Source organism: Tasmannia lanceolata, unplaced genomic scaffold (assembly GCF_043159265.1).
Source record: "Tasmannia lanceolata isolate RefF3 unplaced genomic scaffold, GAP_Taslan_0.1 ptg000020l, whole genome shotgun sequence".
Taxonomy (NCBI): domain Eukaryota; kingdom Viridiplantae; phylum Streptophyta; class Magnoliopsida; order Canellales; family Winteraceae; genus Tasmannia; species Tasmannia lanceolata.
Window position 1 is genome coordinate 10,448,362 of NW_027518697.1, and position 14,678 is coordinate 10,463,039.

The 14,678-nt window shown below is 36.6% G+C and overlaps 1 protein-coding gene across 3 annotated transcripts in view; it reads left to right on the forward strand.

The window, feature by feature from the left end:
- ECA3 (endoplasmic reticulum-type calcium-transporting ATPase 3) overlaps positions 1-14,678 on the forward strand; it is a 97,757-nt gene that overhangs the window by 28,297 nt on the left and 54,782 nt on the right. For all 3 annotated transcript variants that reach the window (XR_013237339.1, XM_077363734.1, XM_077363735.1), the window contains exons 14-19: positions 2,383-2,441; positions 3,449-3,593; positions 11,657-11,764; positions 13,421-13,573; positions 13,699-13,803; positions 14,174-14,370. Coding sequence is in view for 2 of the 3 variants with exons in the window: in XM_077363734.1 (XP_077219849.1) it covers positions 2,383-2,441; positions 3,449-3,593; positions 11,657-11,764; positions 13,421-13,573; positions 13,699-13,803; positions 14,174-14,370 (767 nt within the window). In the remaining variant the exon portion in view is untranslated. The remainder of the gene's footprint in view (positions 1-2,382; positions 2,442-3,448; positions 3,594-11,656; positions 11,765-13,420; positions 13,574-13,698; positions 13,804-14,173; positions 14,371-14,678) is intronic.

Genomic DNA, 14,678 nt, shown 5'->3' on the forward strand with positions numbered 1-14,678 from the left:
AATTTAGGGTTTGCATGATGATCGCAACGGTGTTTTGATATTCAACAAACTCATTCGAATGGGGGTTTGTTCTTGCCTTGCTTTGAGGTGAAACCAGAGAAGACACATATCCTGTTGTGTTTTTTCCCCAATAGAGATGAAGCCAGAGAAGAGTGAAGCTCGGGGTTTTGATATTCAACAAAACCGTTTGAATAGGGCATTGTTCTTGCCTCGCTTGGAAGCTTGCTCGCTTTTTTTTTTCCGCCCAAAAAAGTCGTAATGAGAGTGTTATTTTATTCCAGAAATAATAGAGGGGCGGCAAAATGAAATCAATAGCGGGAGATTTAAGTTGAGGGCGCCAAACCCAATTTCTCTCCGAAAACGTGAATGTTGAGCGGGAAACCTTTTTTTTAGGGTGGCAGACTCAATTTTAAGCGGCGATTTTGATTTTGGGGGCGGAAAAACTTTTGCAAAACATGTCTTCCTTGGAAAAAGCGAATGACATTTTGGAATCCTACAGGCTTGGTATGTGTGTGTGTGCGTGCGCGCGCGCCGTCAACCTGATGTCGCCCATCCTAACTACAAACAATAGTAAAGTGAGAAGGTACCTTCTCTGTATTGGTGCATCTCTTCATTTTATTTCTTTATTCTGTCAATGGGGGTCAATTTTTTCATATCTATCCCTCTAGGTTCTTTCTTAGGCAAGGGAACCCTGTTTCCGCCTTCTTTATTCTTGCAACTGATAATATTGGTTACTTCCTTTCTAAAGCTTCGGATTATGTTATTCTCAATGCCTTGGAAATTTGTCTTAGGCATTTCTGTGTCCCACTCATGGATTTGAATTTCAGTTTCGGTCCCGATTTCGGCCTTGGCCGAAATTGAAATTACGGGTAGAAAAAAAGTAATATTTTATTAAAATTTCGGAATAGTACTATAGTTTTTTTTTTTGAAAATCAATTTCCCGAAATTTCAGAAATTTTGGTCGAAATTTGGTAAAACCGAAATTTTGGATTTCATGTAATTTCGGTTTCGGTAGCAACCGAAATATTAAATTTCGGATGTCGGTCGAAATTTAAAACCATGTTCCCACTTACCATATGTCGTCGAAATGATTATTATGGTCGAGGCCTTGGAGAATTTGATATTGAATCTCAATATCCTAATTGCTTTTATTGAGGTGAGCTCTTGTCTTAAGATTTATAGAAATGAATCCTTGGTCTGTGGCTGTGAGGTTAACCAAGAGGATGTTTGTGAAACATAGCCGACTTATATACAGAATTATTGGGTATGTATAAGTCACATTGATTGCCCTTTGTAAACATCTATATACTAATATAATTATTTATATAAGTAGATATGGTATTGCCTTTAAGCCCCTCAGTTAATGTACTATCCAATAGGGATATAATTGTAATCTCTTCATATGTTATTATAAAAGTAATGGGAGATAAGTGTGGTATGATTTCTCCCTCTTCTTCTATTTTGTTGGTGTGTGAACTTGCTCTCCTCTCTTTCTCTCTTCATGCTGGCCTGAGTTTTGAGAAGATTGTCATGGGATTTGGGTAAGGTTGATCATGTTTTTTTTTAAGTTCCAAGGTTCCATTCGAGAATTCCTAGCCAACGATAATTGGTACCATACTTATCAACGATAAGTTATAAAGTCATCCCTCTCTATGTTCGAGACCATAAGAGGCATCCCTCTCCATGTTCCAGACCATGTGAATCTCTAGCATCGAATTTATGCGCATATCTTTGATATGACTCATGGATATCATTTTGGCCTTTGATCTATATGCTAATTGGTGCAATACTTTGAACCTCGCTTCGAACGCAAAATAGATATATTTGGACTGACGACTAGAATGCAAAGATGATAACCTTTGGTGCAAGGCATACCATCATTTGCTTTTGTTGTGAGGCAATTTCAAATGCTCAGATTGGCTTACGATGTTAAAATCTTATTCCAATACACTATACTATGAAGTCTAGTCCATTGTTCTTTTTTTAATGCGTGAGAAGTGTAAAACATTCACTTCACATTCACAACCTTCATTTTTCCTTTTTTTGGCATTACTGTGATGCTTCGTTTGTACTTGCCTCTTGTTTGGATTCTGCAAAGAGCTTTATGTATGCTCTCGGAAGTCCATTTTCTTGTGCCAATATTTTCATTTTACTGTAGGATTCATCTAATCATGTGGAATTTTATAAGTCCCATCCCTCTTTTGGTTGGTAAATACTCATTATTTTTATTGTTATCGTTCTGATTTTGTTCTAATGTTTCATGCATAACTTCACCATTTTTATATAATGATTTGTTCTGACATTATCTTGTAAAGTTTTATTCCTAATTGTCTAGTACAATCTATTCTTATTAGTTATACCATGTTTCTTGTGTGTGCAAAGATTGCTGTTGCTCTTGCAGTTGCAGCTATTCCTGAAGGGCTTCCTGCTGTTGTTACAACGTAAGTTCTGGCTTTCATGTCTTTCTTTCATATTCTTAAGCTTTTCTATATTTATATAGGGAACTATTTCATTGTTATAATGCCATCAGTTCGACTATTGAACATTTATTTAGGCATGATTACTTGTAGTATCTGATTTTTTTCTGTTTTACTTCCCTTATTAAAGTGGAGTTCAAATTCTAAACATTCCTTATTTTTGTTAAACAAAAACCTGAACCTTTTAATTTCTTTTGATTTTTCAATACTAGGTGAAATTTGCTTAAGGTACACAGCAGAATATTCTGTACAAACCCAAGCATTTTGCTAAATTAATCTCATGCTTTGGTGCATGGAAAAATACTCTTCCCCATATAATATATTTGTGTGCCATGCTGGATGTACAAACCTGAGAATTATCTTGCTTGTTAACTACTCAACTCAACTCAACTAAGCCTTTGTCCCAAACTAGTTGGGGTCGGCTAATGAATCCGTTTAAATTTTTTTATGAAGAAGGTGAAAGGATCTACCCGGCTCAAATTGACTAAGTCTAATCCTGACACTAGTTGGGTTCGTCTACATGGATCATTATCTTGCTTGTTAACTGATGTTGACAATTTGTTCCCCTGTTTTTCTTATTTTTGTTATATTCCATGCAAAATTGACCAGGTATGCTCACCTTTGACCAATCATCTATTGAGTGTTATTGACCAATCATCTATTGAGTTTTTTGGTCCATATATTGACTAAAGCTTAAATTCATTTATGATCACCAATCATCTATTGAGTTTTTTATTTGTTTATTCTGACTGCAAGTCACTGCATATATAGAATTGGAACAAAAATGAAGTTCTTTTTTACTCAACATCTTGTAAAATGATGATATATTGTTTAAGTGGAAAATGTGAAGTTTTCAAGTGGAAAATATGAAGTTCTTTGATGAGGTGATAGGCTACATATAATATTGGATTCAAATTTGAATGTCTTTTTCAGGATCCTGTACTGAATGATAATGTCCCTATTCTGGATAGGTGCTTGGCACTTGGAACCAAAAGAATGGCAAGAATGAATGCTATTGTGCGATCTTTGCCTTCTGTGGAGACGTTAGGCTGTACAACAGTAATTTGCAGTGACAAAACTGGTACTCTCACGACAAACATGATGTCTGTGTCAAAGGTGATTTTTTCAAAACACAGTTTCTGATTCTGATGTATTTATAGGATGTTATATATGAGGTTGGTTTTGTAAATTATATAATAAACATTTTTTATTGTTTCCTTTGTGATGTATCCTCTGATCATCGTGAGAAAATTATGCATGCATGGGCCCATTTCCAATTAGTACCATACGACCAATGAGTTTTATTAGAGTTATGAGTTTTAGAAGTTGATTCTATAGACACATGGGCTTTACATAAAAGGAATTTATTCATTCTTGATGTGGGTTTTTTAAGCAGGGTTTTTTTTCTTTTCGTAATTCATTAAGTGGTCATGGTATATAATGAGGAAGAGGCGTTGTGAGAAGTAGAATGCTTGCATTTGTGTTTTCATGAAGAGAACTTGGTTCTTGCTTAGAGTTTTCAGTCTTGAAGATTTTTGACTTGTAATGAAGCGTTTTGATGTTGGATCCTGAGATATTCCTTTTTGGTATGAGATTCTGGATCTATTTCTCTAGTTTCTTTGTGTTATTTGTATTTCAAGTTTGTTCTTTCTTATATCTCGTAAATCTGTTCTGAACTGTGCCACAGGCAATATCGGTGCTGTTTTCATGATCTGGAAAGCCCTTATTACAGATTCTATTTAATCTGCAATTGTGGGGGCAGTTTGAATAGCCTTGTAGTCTGTTTAGTGTTTGAAGTTTGAACATCCTTCCCAGGACAGCATTAATTGTTATTAGTGCTAGGTTTGGCTAGGATTTTTCTGGAATAAAACTCACATGGCTGCTAGAAGAGGTCCCAACAAAGGTATCCGTGAAAAGCCTCTGATAAAGGCTAGAGATAAAAAAAAATGGAAGATCTACAAAGGCATGTTCAGTGACACAGCGAGTTAATTTCTACAAGGTCCAAGAGAGCATCTCTATCATGCCGCTAAAAGATCTAGTTTTTAACCTTTTCTTTGACCGTGATTCTCATGATGAGCTGTTTGAGAAGGAAGCAAGGTTTTAAATTTCGTTTTCGTTTTCGGTGGGCACGAAAATCGAAACATTTCTATTTCCGTGGAAATCTTGTAAATCACCGAAACGTATGAAAACATATGCAAGTGATGAAATTTTAAGATGGAGCTTTGGGAAAATACTAGAATAAACACAAATACATACTTAGAAACCATCGCATAAGTAAGAAAGCCATCCGTAATCGCTTATTCGCTCATGTCTGGAATAGTAAAATCAATAAAGAAGTACACTGTAATGAAGTAGAAGAAAGTACAATGACCAATCTCCCCTCAAAGGACCCCAACTCTATATTAATACCACATAGAGTTACTACGTATTATTGGTTACAATGACCAAACTCCCTTCAAAGGATCCCAACTCTATATTAATACCACATAGAGTTATTAGGTATTATTGGTCACATGCCGATCTGACATCCCATGCATAAGATGTGGTTACTTTGCCCTGGAGTTCGACGACGTTGCTTACTAAATATCATTCTCTACATTAATGAAATGAAATGCAAATAACAACATGTTTCGGTTGGGATGGAAATGGAAACATTTCGATCTTTTTGGGGAATTTCAGGGAAATTTAAAACCGGGGAATTTCAGGGAAATTTATACTTACCCATTTGGTGAAAATGTTTCTAGGGAGTTTGTTATGAAGGTGGACATCCGAGATTTTGAAGGGAGATGAAATCTGGAAGATTTTATTGAATAATTGAACAACGTGGGATGAATATTCGAATATAAGGAGACGGTGGATAATAACTAAAGACTGGCCATTAAGCTAAGGAAGAGTATGTCGGCACATGCATAGTAGGAAATGGAGAATAAATTACTGAAAAAATGTACAGGGGAATTAGTTGCAGCACTTGTATCAGAAGATGCATAATTTAAAGCGAGGAAAACATAGCATGGATGAATATGTGGAAAGAGTTTTATTCCGCATAGCTCAAAGTGATATGACTGAACGAGAGCAAACTGTGGCACATTATGTGTGAGGACGGGCTTTTCCCATGACTCTCTATCCATACTGGGGGAATTAATTGCAGCACTTATATCAGAAGATGCATAATTTAAAGCGAGGAGAATGTAGCATGGATGAACGTGAAAAGAGTTTTATTCCTCATATCTCCAAGTCACATGACAGAAAGAGAACAAACTGTGGCACATTATGTGTGAAGACGACCTTTGTCCATAACTCTATCCATATTGGTCATTTGATGATGATAAAATCTTTAAATTAAGATTGAAAAACATCAAAAGAGGGCACTAACATGATGGTGTACCAATGCATGTAATGCATCAAGAATTGCCAATTATCGGCTGCAAGTCAGATCACCTTCCGACATTTACTAAAGATTTTGAATGTGGAAATCATAAAATTTGTGTAACTAAGGGTGTTTGAGAGGACACTAGTTGTGCAAAACAGCAGGGATGCATTGTTAAATGCTACAACTGCCTTGGGTTTGGCACATATCCTTTGATTTCCCAAATGGAAATTTCATGAATCTGGCCGAGGAAGAAGACTACATGGAAGATGTCGGAGATCTATGTTATGATAATGAGCACATGGGACAGCAGATGAGGTGATTACTTGGGGTGACCATGTTGAGGTATTGCTCATTCAAGGGAGTATGTTTTCTTGGAAGTAGTTAAAGAAGATGATTGGCTGGATTCTAACATCTTCCACACTGAGGCACTACGAGTGGGAAGATATGCCATATTATTACTGTAGGGGAAGCTATGGAAATAGTGTTCCGATCTTAGTTATTAATTTCATTTTGTTTCGTCCGAAACGAGTGAAGCATTTCATGCTAGTTGTTGAGAAACCAGATAACAGGAATGGAATGTCTCGGTCAGATATTCGTTCTGTATTGGTCCGTTTCTTTCGAATTCGCCTGTACTGGATAAAACAAGACGAAGCACACTCTTTCATCCGAAATTATTATTATTATTTTTTTAAATTCCGTATTTTCAGATTAAGATTGGTTTTTTTGTTTTATTCCATTTAATCTTGTTTTCAGTTTGTTTTATCGTTGTTGAAAGCGTATTTTATGTTTTCTTACCATCTCAGACATATGGGAGTGTTAAACACACCTGCCCACTATGTCAAGAATTTCCAAAAATGCCCCAAGAGAAGCAGTAGGAAAATAAATTTCCTTCTAAGAACCTGCTCCGAAAATCCTTGCAGGGGCGTGCTGCCTCCCCTTGGTATTTTTGTCAATTTAAATGTTCTTCTGCTCCGACCCCAACTAGTTTGGGACAAAGGCTTAGTTGAGTTGACTTGAGTAGAAACGGTCTTCTGCTTCCAAAGCATTCTGATGCAAATATTAGGCCTAAATAAGTGGTATATTTGCCAATTAGTATTTTATTAGGGGTATTTTAGTCATTTGGTTATTTAGAGTTCTTATTTTAGTAGGCTTCTTTAAGAGTTCATGTTTTAGTAGGTTACTATTTCCTAGGTTGTTTATTTGCCTATATATAGGTCTCTTTACAGCTTATTTTGTAACTTTGATGATTATTGATATTGAATAAAGATTCTTCTTCCTCTAATTCTGGTTTTCTTCTTCTCTCTTCTTATTTCTTCTCTTCTCTCCCTAAATTCGTCTCTTCTTCAGGTTATTTTCGTCTCTTCTTCCCCTATTCTTCTAATTCTATCCCCTTTTGTCTATTTCTCTCCCCTTTTGTTTATTTCTCTCCCCTTTTTCCTCAATTTTTCTTCTCGGTGCTGCATCAAATTGGTATCAAAGTGAAAGATCCAAGTGTCTTCAACGAGTTTCGAAAGTGTTCTTCATCTTCTTCATCCTTGCAGATCGCATACCCACAACCCATCTTCGTTAACCCTTTATAACAATCCTTTTGCCCATAATCCAGTTCCTCAATTTCCCTTCCCGATCCAAGACTCTTTTGGCGAATTCAAGTCGCACAAGATCAGTCCCAATTTGCTATTTTTTAAACCCAAACCCTTCAACAACCCAACAAGAAAGAGATTTCTGTAGATCACCAGCCACCACTTCGTTTCAGTCCCAACCTCCACGCAGTTACAAAACCTCTTCGTTTCAGCCACCACTCCTATAAGCCTCATATCAGCCCTTCTTTACACCACCATTAATTGATACCCATCTTTCAGTTTGAGAGTTCCGCCAGCCATCATTAGTGTTGCCGGATTAGTCGCTATCGCTCGCGGATCCTCTACGAACAGAAGTGCGGAAACCATTGTCTTCCAGCCCCTTTGCTCTTCTTCAATCCACTTCCTCGAGGGAGAAGGATAGTCTTCATAGGTTTCTATTTTTTTTCTTGGACTCTCTTTTTATGCCATCTCAAGAACGACTTTCGGTGAAAGGGTGAGAGACAGACTTTCTTTTATTTTTCCATACCTGTTAACCTACGGCTGTAAGGAGCAAAAGTCAAGGCAACTTTGCAGTAACTTGTAAAGCAAGTTACCAAGTGACATCACTGTGGCTAAAGTTGAGGGTCACGTCACTGTGACTGAAGGTGATTGATAGCTTTTACAAGAAGGCAAGCATCGACTATCTTTAGGAGTCTGAGATCTATATGTTAGAAGCTGCATATATTAAGAGGGTTACTTGACTTGCAAGTCAAGTCACTTATTGGATTCTTTTTTTTTTATCCGGTTGATGGTGCGCCACATCATTTTGAAGAGACATATGATAGGTAAGTTATCTAATATCCTATTCCTTGGGAACTCTCGTTCTTTACTTTGGGCACCCCCACCCATTTAACTTCAATGTCATGTGACTGAGAGTTGAAAAACAAGAAAAGACTTATTACCCCCCTTCTTCTCAAAAAAAAAAAAAAAATCAGAAAAAAAAGAAGAGATAGAATTTTCTTCTCTCCCTTCTTCCATACTTTCTCTCTTCATTCGAGCTATTCCCGCTCGAAATTGGCCCTCGACCTCAACAGCAACTTTTAGAGCGTATCCAGCATATTTTCAGCAACATATAGCAATCTTCAGCACAGTTACAGGAGCCGTCTCAGCCGTTGATCGCGCCCCTCTTCTGATCATCAGCGTTCACTCCGATTTCAGATCCGCAATAGACGTTGTGCTTCTTTCGACATGCCATATAGATCAGACGGTTGATTCCTGTTTTCGTCATCGATCTCTATGACTCCACCATTTATTCCTTTTTTTGATGGGTAAGACGAAAGCTATTGGAATGGCTGCACTCACTTTCGCTATTATGAGGATGCATGTTTACGTTGGATTGATGCTCTAGACGCATATCATGAGTACAATGGCCATGATCACCAAGCGACTATCTACTGGGCTAAAGAAACTGTGCGACGACAAGCCCGATGCTCATGGAGCCACATTGAAACGAACCGTCGTAGAAGACATGAGCAGCCAATCTGTCGTTGGGAGGATGTCCGTGATGCGTTTATGAATATTTATGCGCTCGACTATTTAAATCAACAGAGATTGAATCGTGAGCGAGCATACAGAGTGTTGTGTAGTGTTGAAAGTAAAGTCGAAGCTCTCCTTGAACGACTAAAAGAAGACTGTCATTATATATGCGAAGCTAAAATTGTAGCTGAAAATTCAGTGCGTTGTATACGTGAGTTAGATTTGCAGCGATAGCTTCACACTTCTAAGGCAGATATTGTGGCAGATCCACGTGAGGCTTTTCCCTTGACAGAGTTGATCGAGCATCGTCCTAAGTCAGAGCCAAGTGACATGACTATTGAGCCATTACCTGAGATAGATGATCGCGAGCATATTACAGAGGATTGCCCTATATTTGCGCCGATTGATCAGATTGCCGGGACTTGTGCCGACATAGATGATCTTGTTCCGTAGATTGATCATGAGGTCCGTCAGCCTGACATCACTGCCCCCGCTTCAGTCCTAGACGCTGATTTTATCATTGATTCTACTGAGCATGATGAGATACTGACGGATGACTTCATATTGATTTTCCTGCACCTACTGAGCTACCGATTGATGTTGATTATGTGGAGGATGTTCGCCGATTGGTACCATGCATAGCTGTTTTGCAGATCACGCCGATCCAGGATGAGTACGTTGCCATCTTCCCAGCTTCTCTGATTCTCACGAAAGGCTTGTATTTTGATGACTTTGCATGGATGCTTTCTTCCATATTCCGCCGCTAGCCTTTCAGATCGCTTTCATTGCTGTCTCAAGCATTAGCCATCCGGATTGCTTCAGACGGATTGCGCCTCCTTCTGGTTTATTGGATTATTTTCATATTTGACCCAGGCGGACTAGAACTCAAGCCTGAGTTCTTTTCAACTGGGGGAGAATGATGCAAATATTAGGCCTAAATAAGTGGCATATTTGCCAATTAGTATTTTATTAGGGATATTTTAGTCATTTGGTTATTTAGAGTTCTTATTTTAGTAGGTTTCTTTAGGAGTTCATGTTTTAGTAGGTTACTATTTCCTAGGTTGTTTATTTGCCTATATATAAGCTTCTTTACAGCTTATTTTGTAACTTTGATGATTATTGATATTGAATAAAGATTCTTTTCCCTCTAATTCTGGTTTTCTTCTTCTCTCTTCTGATTTCTTCTTTTCTCTCCCTAAATTCGTCTCTTCTTCAGGTTATTTTCGTCTCTTCTTCCCCTATTCTTCTAATTCTATCCCCTTTCGTCTATTTCTCTCCCCTTTTTCCTCAATTTTTCTTCTCGGTGCTGCATCACATTCTACACTAACGGGGGAAGAGTCTTGACCTTCGTTAAAGTGGCATATTCGAAAGACATACCATATTTTAGGTTTTATCCATCATTTTAGGGGTTCTTTTTTTTTTTTTTTGTTTATAGTATTTATAGTTTCCATTTGGTATGATTAATGGTTCTTTTTTTTGTTGATATTTTGCATTTGATGTGATGGATGGTCAGTTTTATTGATGTTTTGAACTTAATTTAATTCTGCCCGTCAAGTCCCAATATAATGCCTAAGGTTGATTGTTTACTCAGTAAAATGTGTCATTTTTAAAAATTTGCTTCATATAATGATTTACTATGTTTTTCAAATCTTTCCCTCTCTTGTATTTTTTTTTTCAATTTTAACTATTTAAGAAAAAATTTCTCTGGTTGTAGCTTCTTTTCCTAAATGAAACACTGAAACAAACGAAAACCGAAATGACCTATCCCACTGACCAAAATAAGACGCTGAACGTAATGGAATGTACACGTGCTGCTAATTATGACTGCAACTGTTTGGATGTTTCTTTTTTGTAGGCCATAGATAAACTACTCAGTAAGAATGCTATATTGTTTGTTAATTTCTATATATTATTCTTCTAGATGTGTTTTTTTTGAAAGGGCAAATAGATTATTCTTCTAAATGTTGAACATCAATATCATCCTTTTGAAGATTTTGAAAGTAATTTTATTAACTGAATTAATGATTACGTTTTGTTGCGGTTTCTATATTTATCATTGAGTTTTGTTACTGATAATGGACATTGTTTTGGAGTATATGTTGTATGGAACATGGTTTTAAATTTCGACCGAAATCCAAAATTTCTAAACCGAAATATCCGATTTAGGTCATGACCGAAACGGAAACGTTCCGAAACCGAAATAGCTTAGGAAATTTTGGCAATTTCGGCGAAATTTGTTAAAAAATATTAATTTTTTATTCTTTTACAATGTTTCGATCGAAATCACCGAAATTTCAGTAATTTCAGTCAAAATTTCGACCTAAAAAAGGGTATTTCGAGCGCGTGTACCAAATTTCAATCGAAATTTCGGCTGAAATTTTGGTTTTGGATAAGTTCGAAATTTTAGCCGAAACCGAAATTTAAAACCATGGTATGGAATTTGCTAGGGACCATCGCAGAAAGCATTTCGCGGTCGGGCTGCTGCATGAGAGAGCTGCCACACGGGCATACATTTTGTGTTATTCATTTAATTCATCTGAGGTGGCTGCTCTCATGCAACAGCCCGCTCGCGAAATACCTTCGGTGATGGTCCCTAGCAAATCCCATGTTGTATTCATGCATACTTGTTTTCTATACGATGAATCACTTAGTACAATCATGGAAGCTTTGTAGTGTTACATCTAAATATATCTTCTGTTAATGTTCTTCTCCAGATCTGTGTGCTTCGTTCTGTATACCATGGACCTGTCACTGCTGAGTATGCTGTTAGTGGCACAACATATGCGCCAGACGGCATGATTTTTGATGCCGAGGGGATGCAGGTATTATTCTCTTAATTCGACCAACTTGGAATATTAGCTCCTAAACATTAACTAATATAAAAAACTTCCAGTTGGGTTACATTAACAAAGTACTTGGGGCTGAGCCTCTAGCTCAATTTGTAAAAATTATGTTCTTTGACCCCTGAGGTCGGATTTTCTACCCCAGCCAACCCACCCAAAAATGAAAAAAAGTAGTTCTTCTTAACTGTTAATTGGTTGTAATTGCTTATAATTTTCCATCCTTCGCCGAGCTTGGCTCACTCTTTTGGTCAATGTCCTGAATTCAAGGACTTCGATTCTTATGGTCACTTGAGCGTAAATTATGGATGTTCAAGGACATCAATTCTTCTGTTCTCTTGGGGTAAATTATGGATGCAGCGTATACTAATCAGCTCCTACAAACCAAAGGAGAAGGAAGGATGACCTTATCTGAAACAAATTTAATGATTTTTGGTGACTTTTAGTTGTATTTTCGGAATATTTTTATTGGGATTTAGAAAACCATATTTTGAATTGTGGGGCTATTTGGTGCTTTTAGAGTTCTGATTTTAAACTGAAGAGGTCAAAGTGGAAGTAGGAAGGTTGAATTTGGGAATTTTGTTTTTAACAAAAACAATTTATGACAAAGTGATATTTTCAGTGGACATTTGTGATAGTTTCTTTTAATTTTTTTTTTTTTTATCCTAAAAAGAATTCTAGTAGCTTATTTAATTTTTTTTTTTTACAATTGTTTAAAAATTAGAAAGTGTCTTTGCATACATTTTGGAGCCATAAAAGGGCAGTATGGTCTATGCAAGGGGTCTTTGGAGTGGTTTTATAGCGATTACAAAAATTAGAACTTATGGAAGTAGTTTTTCCTTTTCTATATTGTTTTCTCTTTAAGACACCACCATGTCTTGCACATTATATTTTGAGGTATGTCATTCGTTTGTTTTTTTTGGGTTGAATTTAAGTAGGAAATTTTGTATTATTATTCTATTTTTGTTATACAATAAATGATGGGAAATGATTTCTGTGCTCAAGTGTTTTGATAAACATGCGCTCCACTTGTTTGTCGTGTAGTATTTAAAGGGATGTCATAGGATATTACGGTCCTCAAAAAGCTCTTAAAGCCCTTTAAATACTACACGACAAACAAGTGGGCGCATGTTTATCAAAACATTGGAGCGCTGAAATCATTTCTCTAAATGATATTAGAACAATTTGATGTTTAGGACTTATATTTGGTAACGTGGCAGCTGGGATCCATCGTTACACTATCAGTGCAATTTCGAAACTTGTGATCATTCTACTTTTTGTTTTGTTTTAAATGATTCATTTAAATGATAGCAGACTAAAGGTCTGGCAATAGACACTTTCGAAACTTGTGATTATTATTCTATTCCCACTCTTCATGGAGGGAAATTGCAATTAACCATATCTCACAACTTTTAAGAGTTGGTTAAAACCTTATGGTTTATCTGTGTACATGCATGCAAGATCTCTACATGCATGCAAGATTAAATATATCTTTAATTTCTTTAGAATTCTAATCCTGCATGCCACTAATTAGAGATAACATGGTTTTGACATAGGACTGTTGCTTGTTGTTTGTGAGTTTGCAGAACCATTTACTATGACTGACTATTTTTAGGGGATTTTGTGATTGGTTTTCAGCTTGAGTTTCCCGCTCAGTTTCCCTGTCTTCTTCACATGGCTATGTGTTCATCCCTTTGCAACGAATCTACTTTACAATATAATCCAGATAAGGGAAACTATGAAAAAATTGGCGAGTCCACTGAAGTTGCCCTCCGTGTTCTAGCAGAAAAGGTGCCGCAAATCATATCCTTATAAACAAAATTATAAAATCTATTGTAATTACCCACTTTTGCCTACTAATTTGAAATATATTCTCGCATCTTCGAGGAGCTCATTATACATGTATTCTTTATCAGGTTGGTCTTCCTGGTTATGATTCTATGCCTTCAGCTCTTAATATGCTGAGCAAACATGAGCGTGCATCTTACTGTAATCGCTATTGGGAGCAACAGTTTAAAAAGGTTTGGCCTTTACTGCTTTAATATTTATTTTTCCATTTTCAACATTTCAAAATAAGATGGAACTGAGATATTGAATGAGATGGATATTTCAAAATAAGATGGAACTGAGATATTGAATGAGATGGATACTCGAATTTATGCTACTGGACTTTCATTGGTACCTATATTTTATTTTTCTCTGCTATCTCCTTTATTATCGAACGTAACATGAGGCATTTTCTTGTGAATTTCCATTCAGAGATGTTTAAACTATGTTGAAAGTTGATTCTTTGCTTGTTCACTTTACGATTTAGTTTTGCATTATTTATTCTCTCGTGAACATTGTTTCGTCGTTTGTCGTCTCATGCAGTTTGGTCTTGTTCTTTTTCAGGTCTCCCTTTTGGAATTTTCTCGTGGCCGCAAAATGATGAGCGTCCTCTGTAGCCGGAAGCAGCAGGAGATTATGTTTTCAAAAGGTGCCCCTGAGAGTATAATATCTAGATGCTCAAATGTTCTGTGCAATGATGATGGCTCTGTGGTTCCTTTAACTACAGATATACGAGCTGTGTTGGAGGCTAAGTTCCACAGGTTAGTTTCTCTTTGGCATCTTGCATGTCCTATCCTTCCAACTTTTCTGTCACCCAACCGGTGCAAAATTTTTAACTTGTTCTTGGTAAGCAAGGTGTTGTATTCAGTTCTCTATTTCTTGTAATTCTAGTTCTCAACTTGTACTGTTGAAAGATCTTATGTGATATATCTGTTATGGAATTTTGAAATGCTTCATTCTTACAAGATTTTCCTGGAAAATCATGAACTATGCTCTCTTCAACATCTTAATAATTGTTAATCTTAGAAATATTACATTTGGAAAATATTTTTTAAGCTTGAAGGAATTT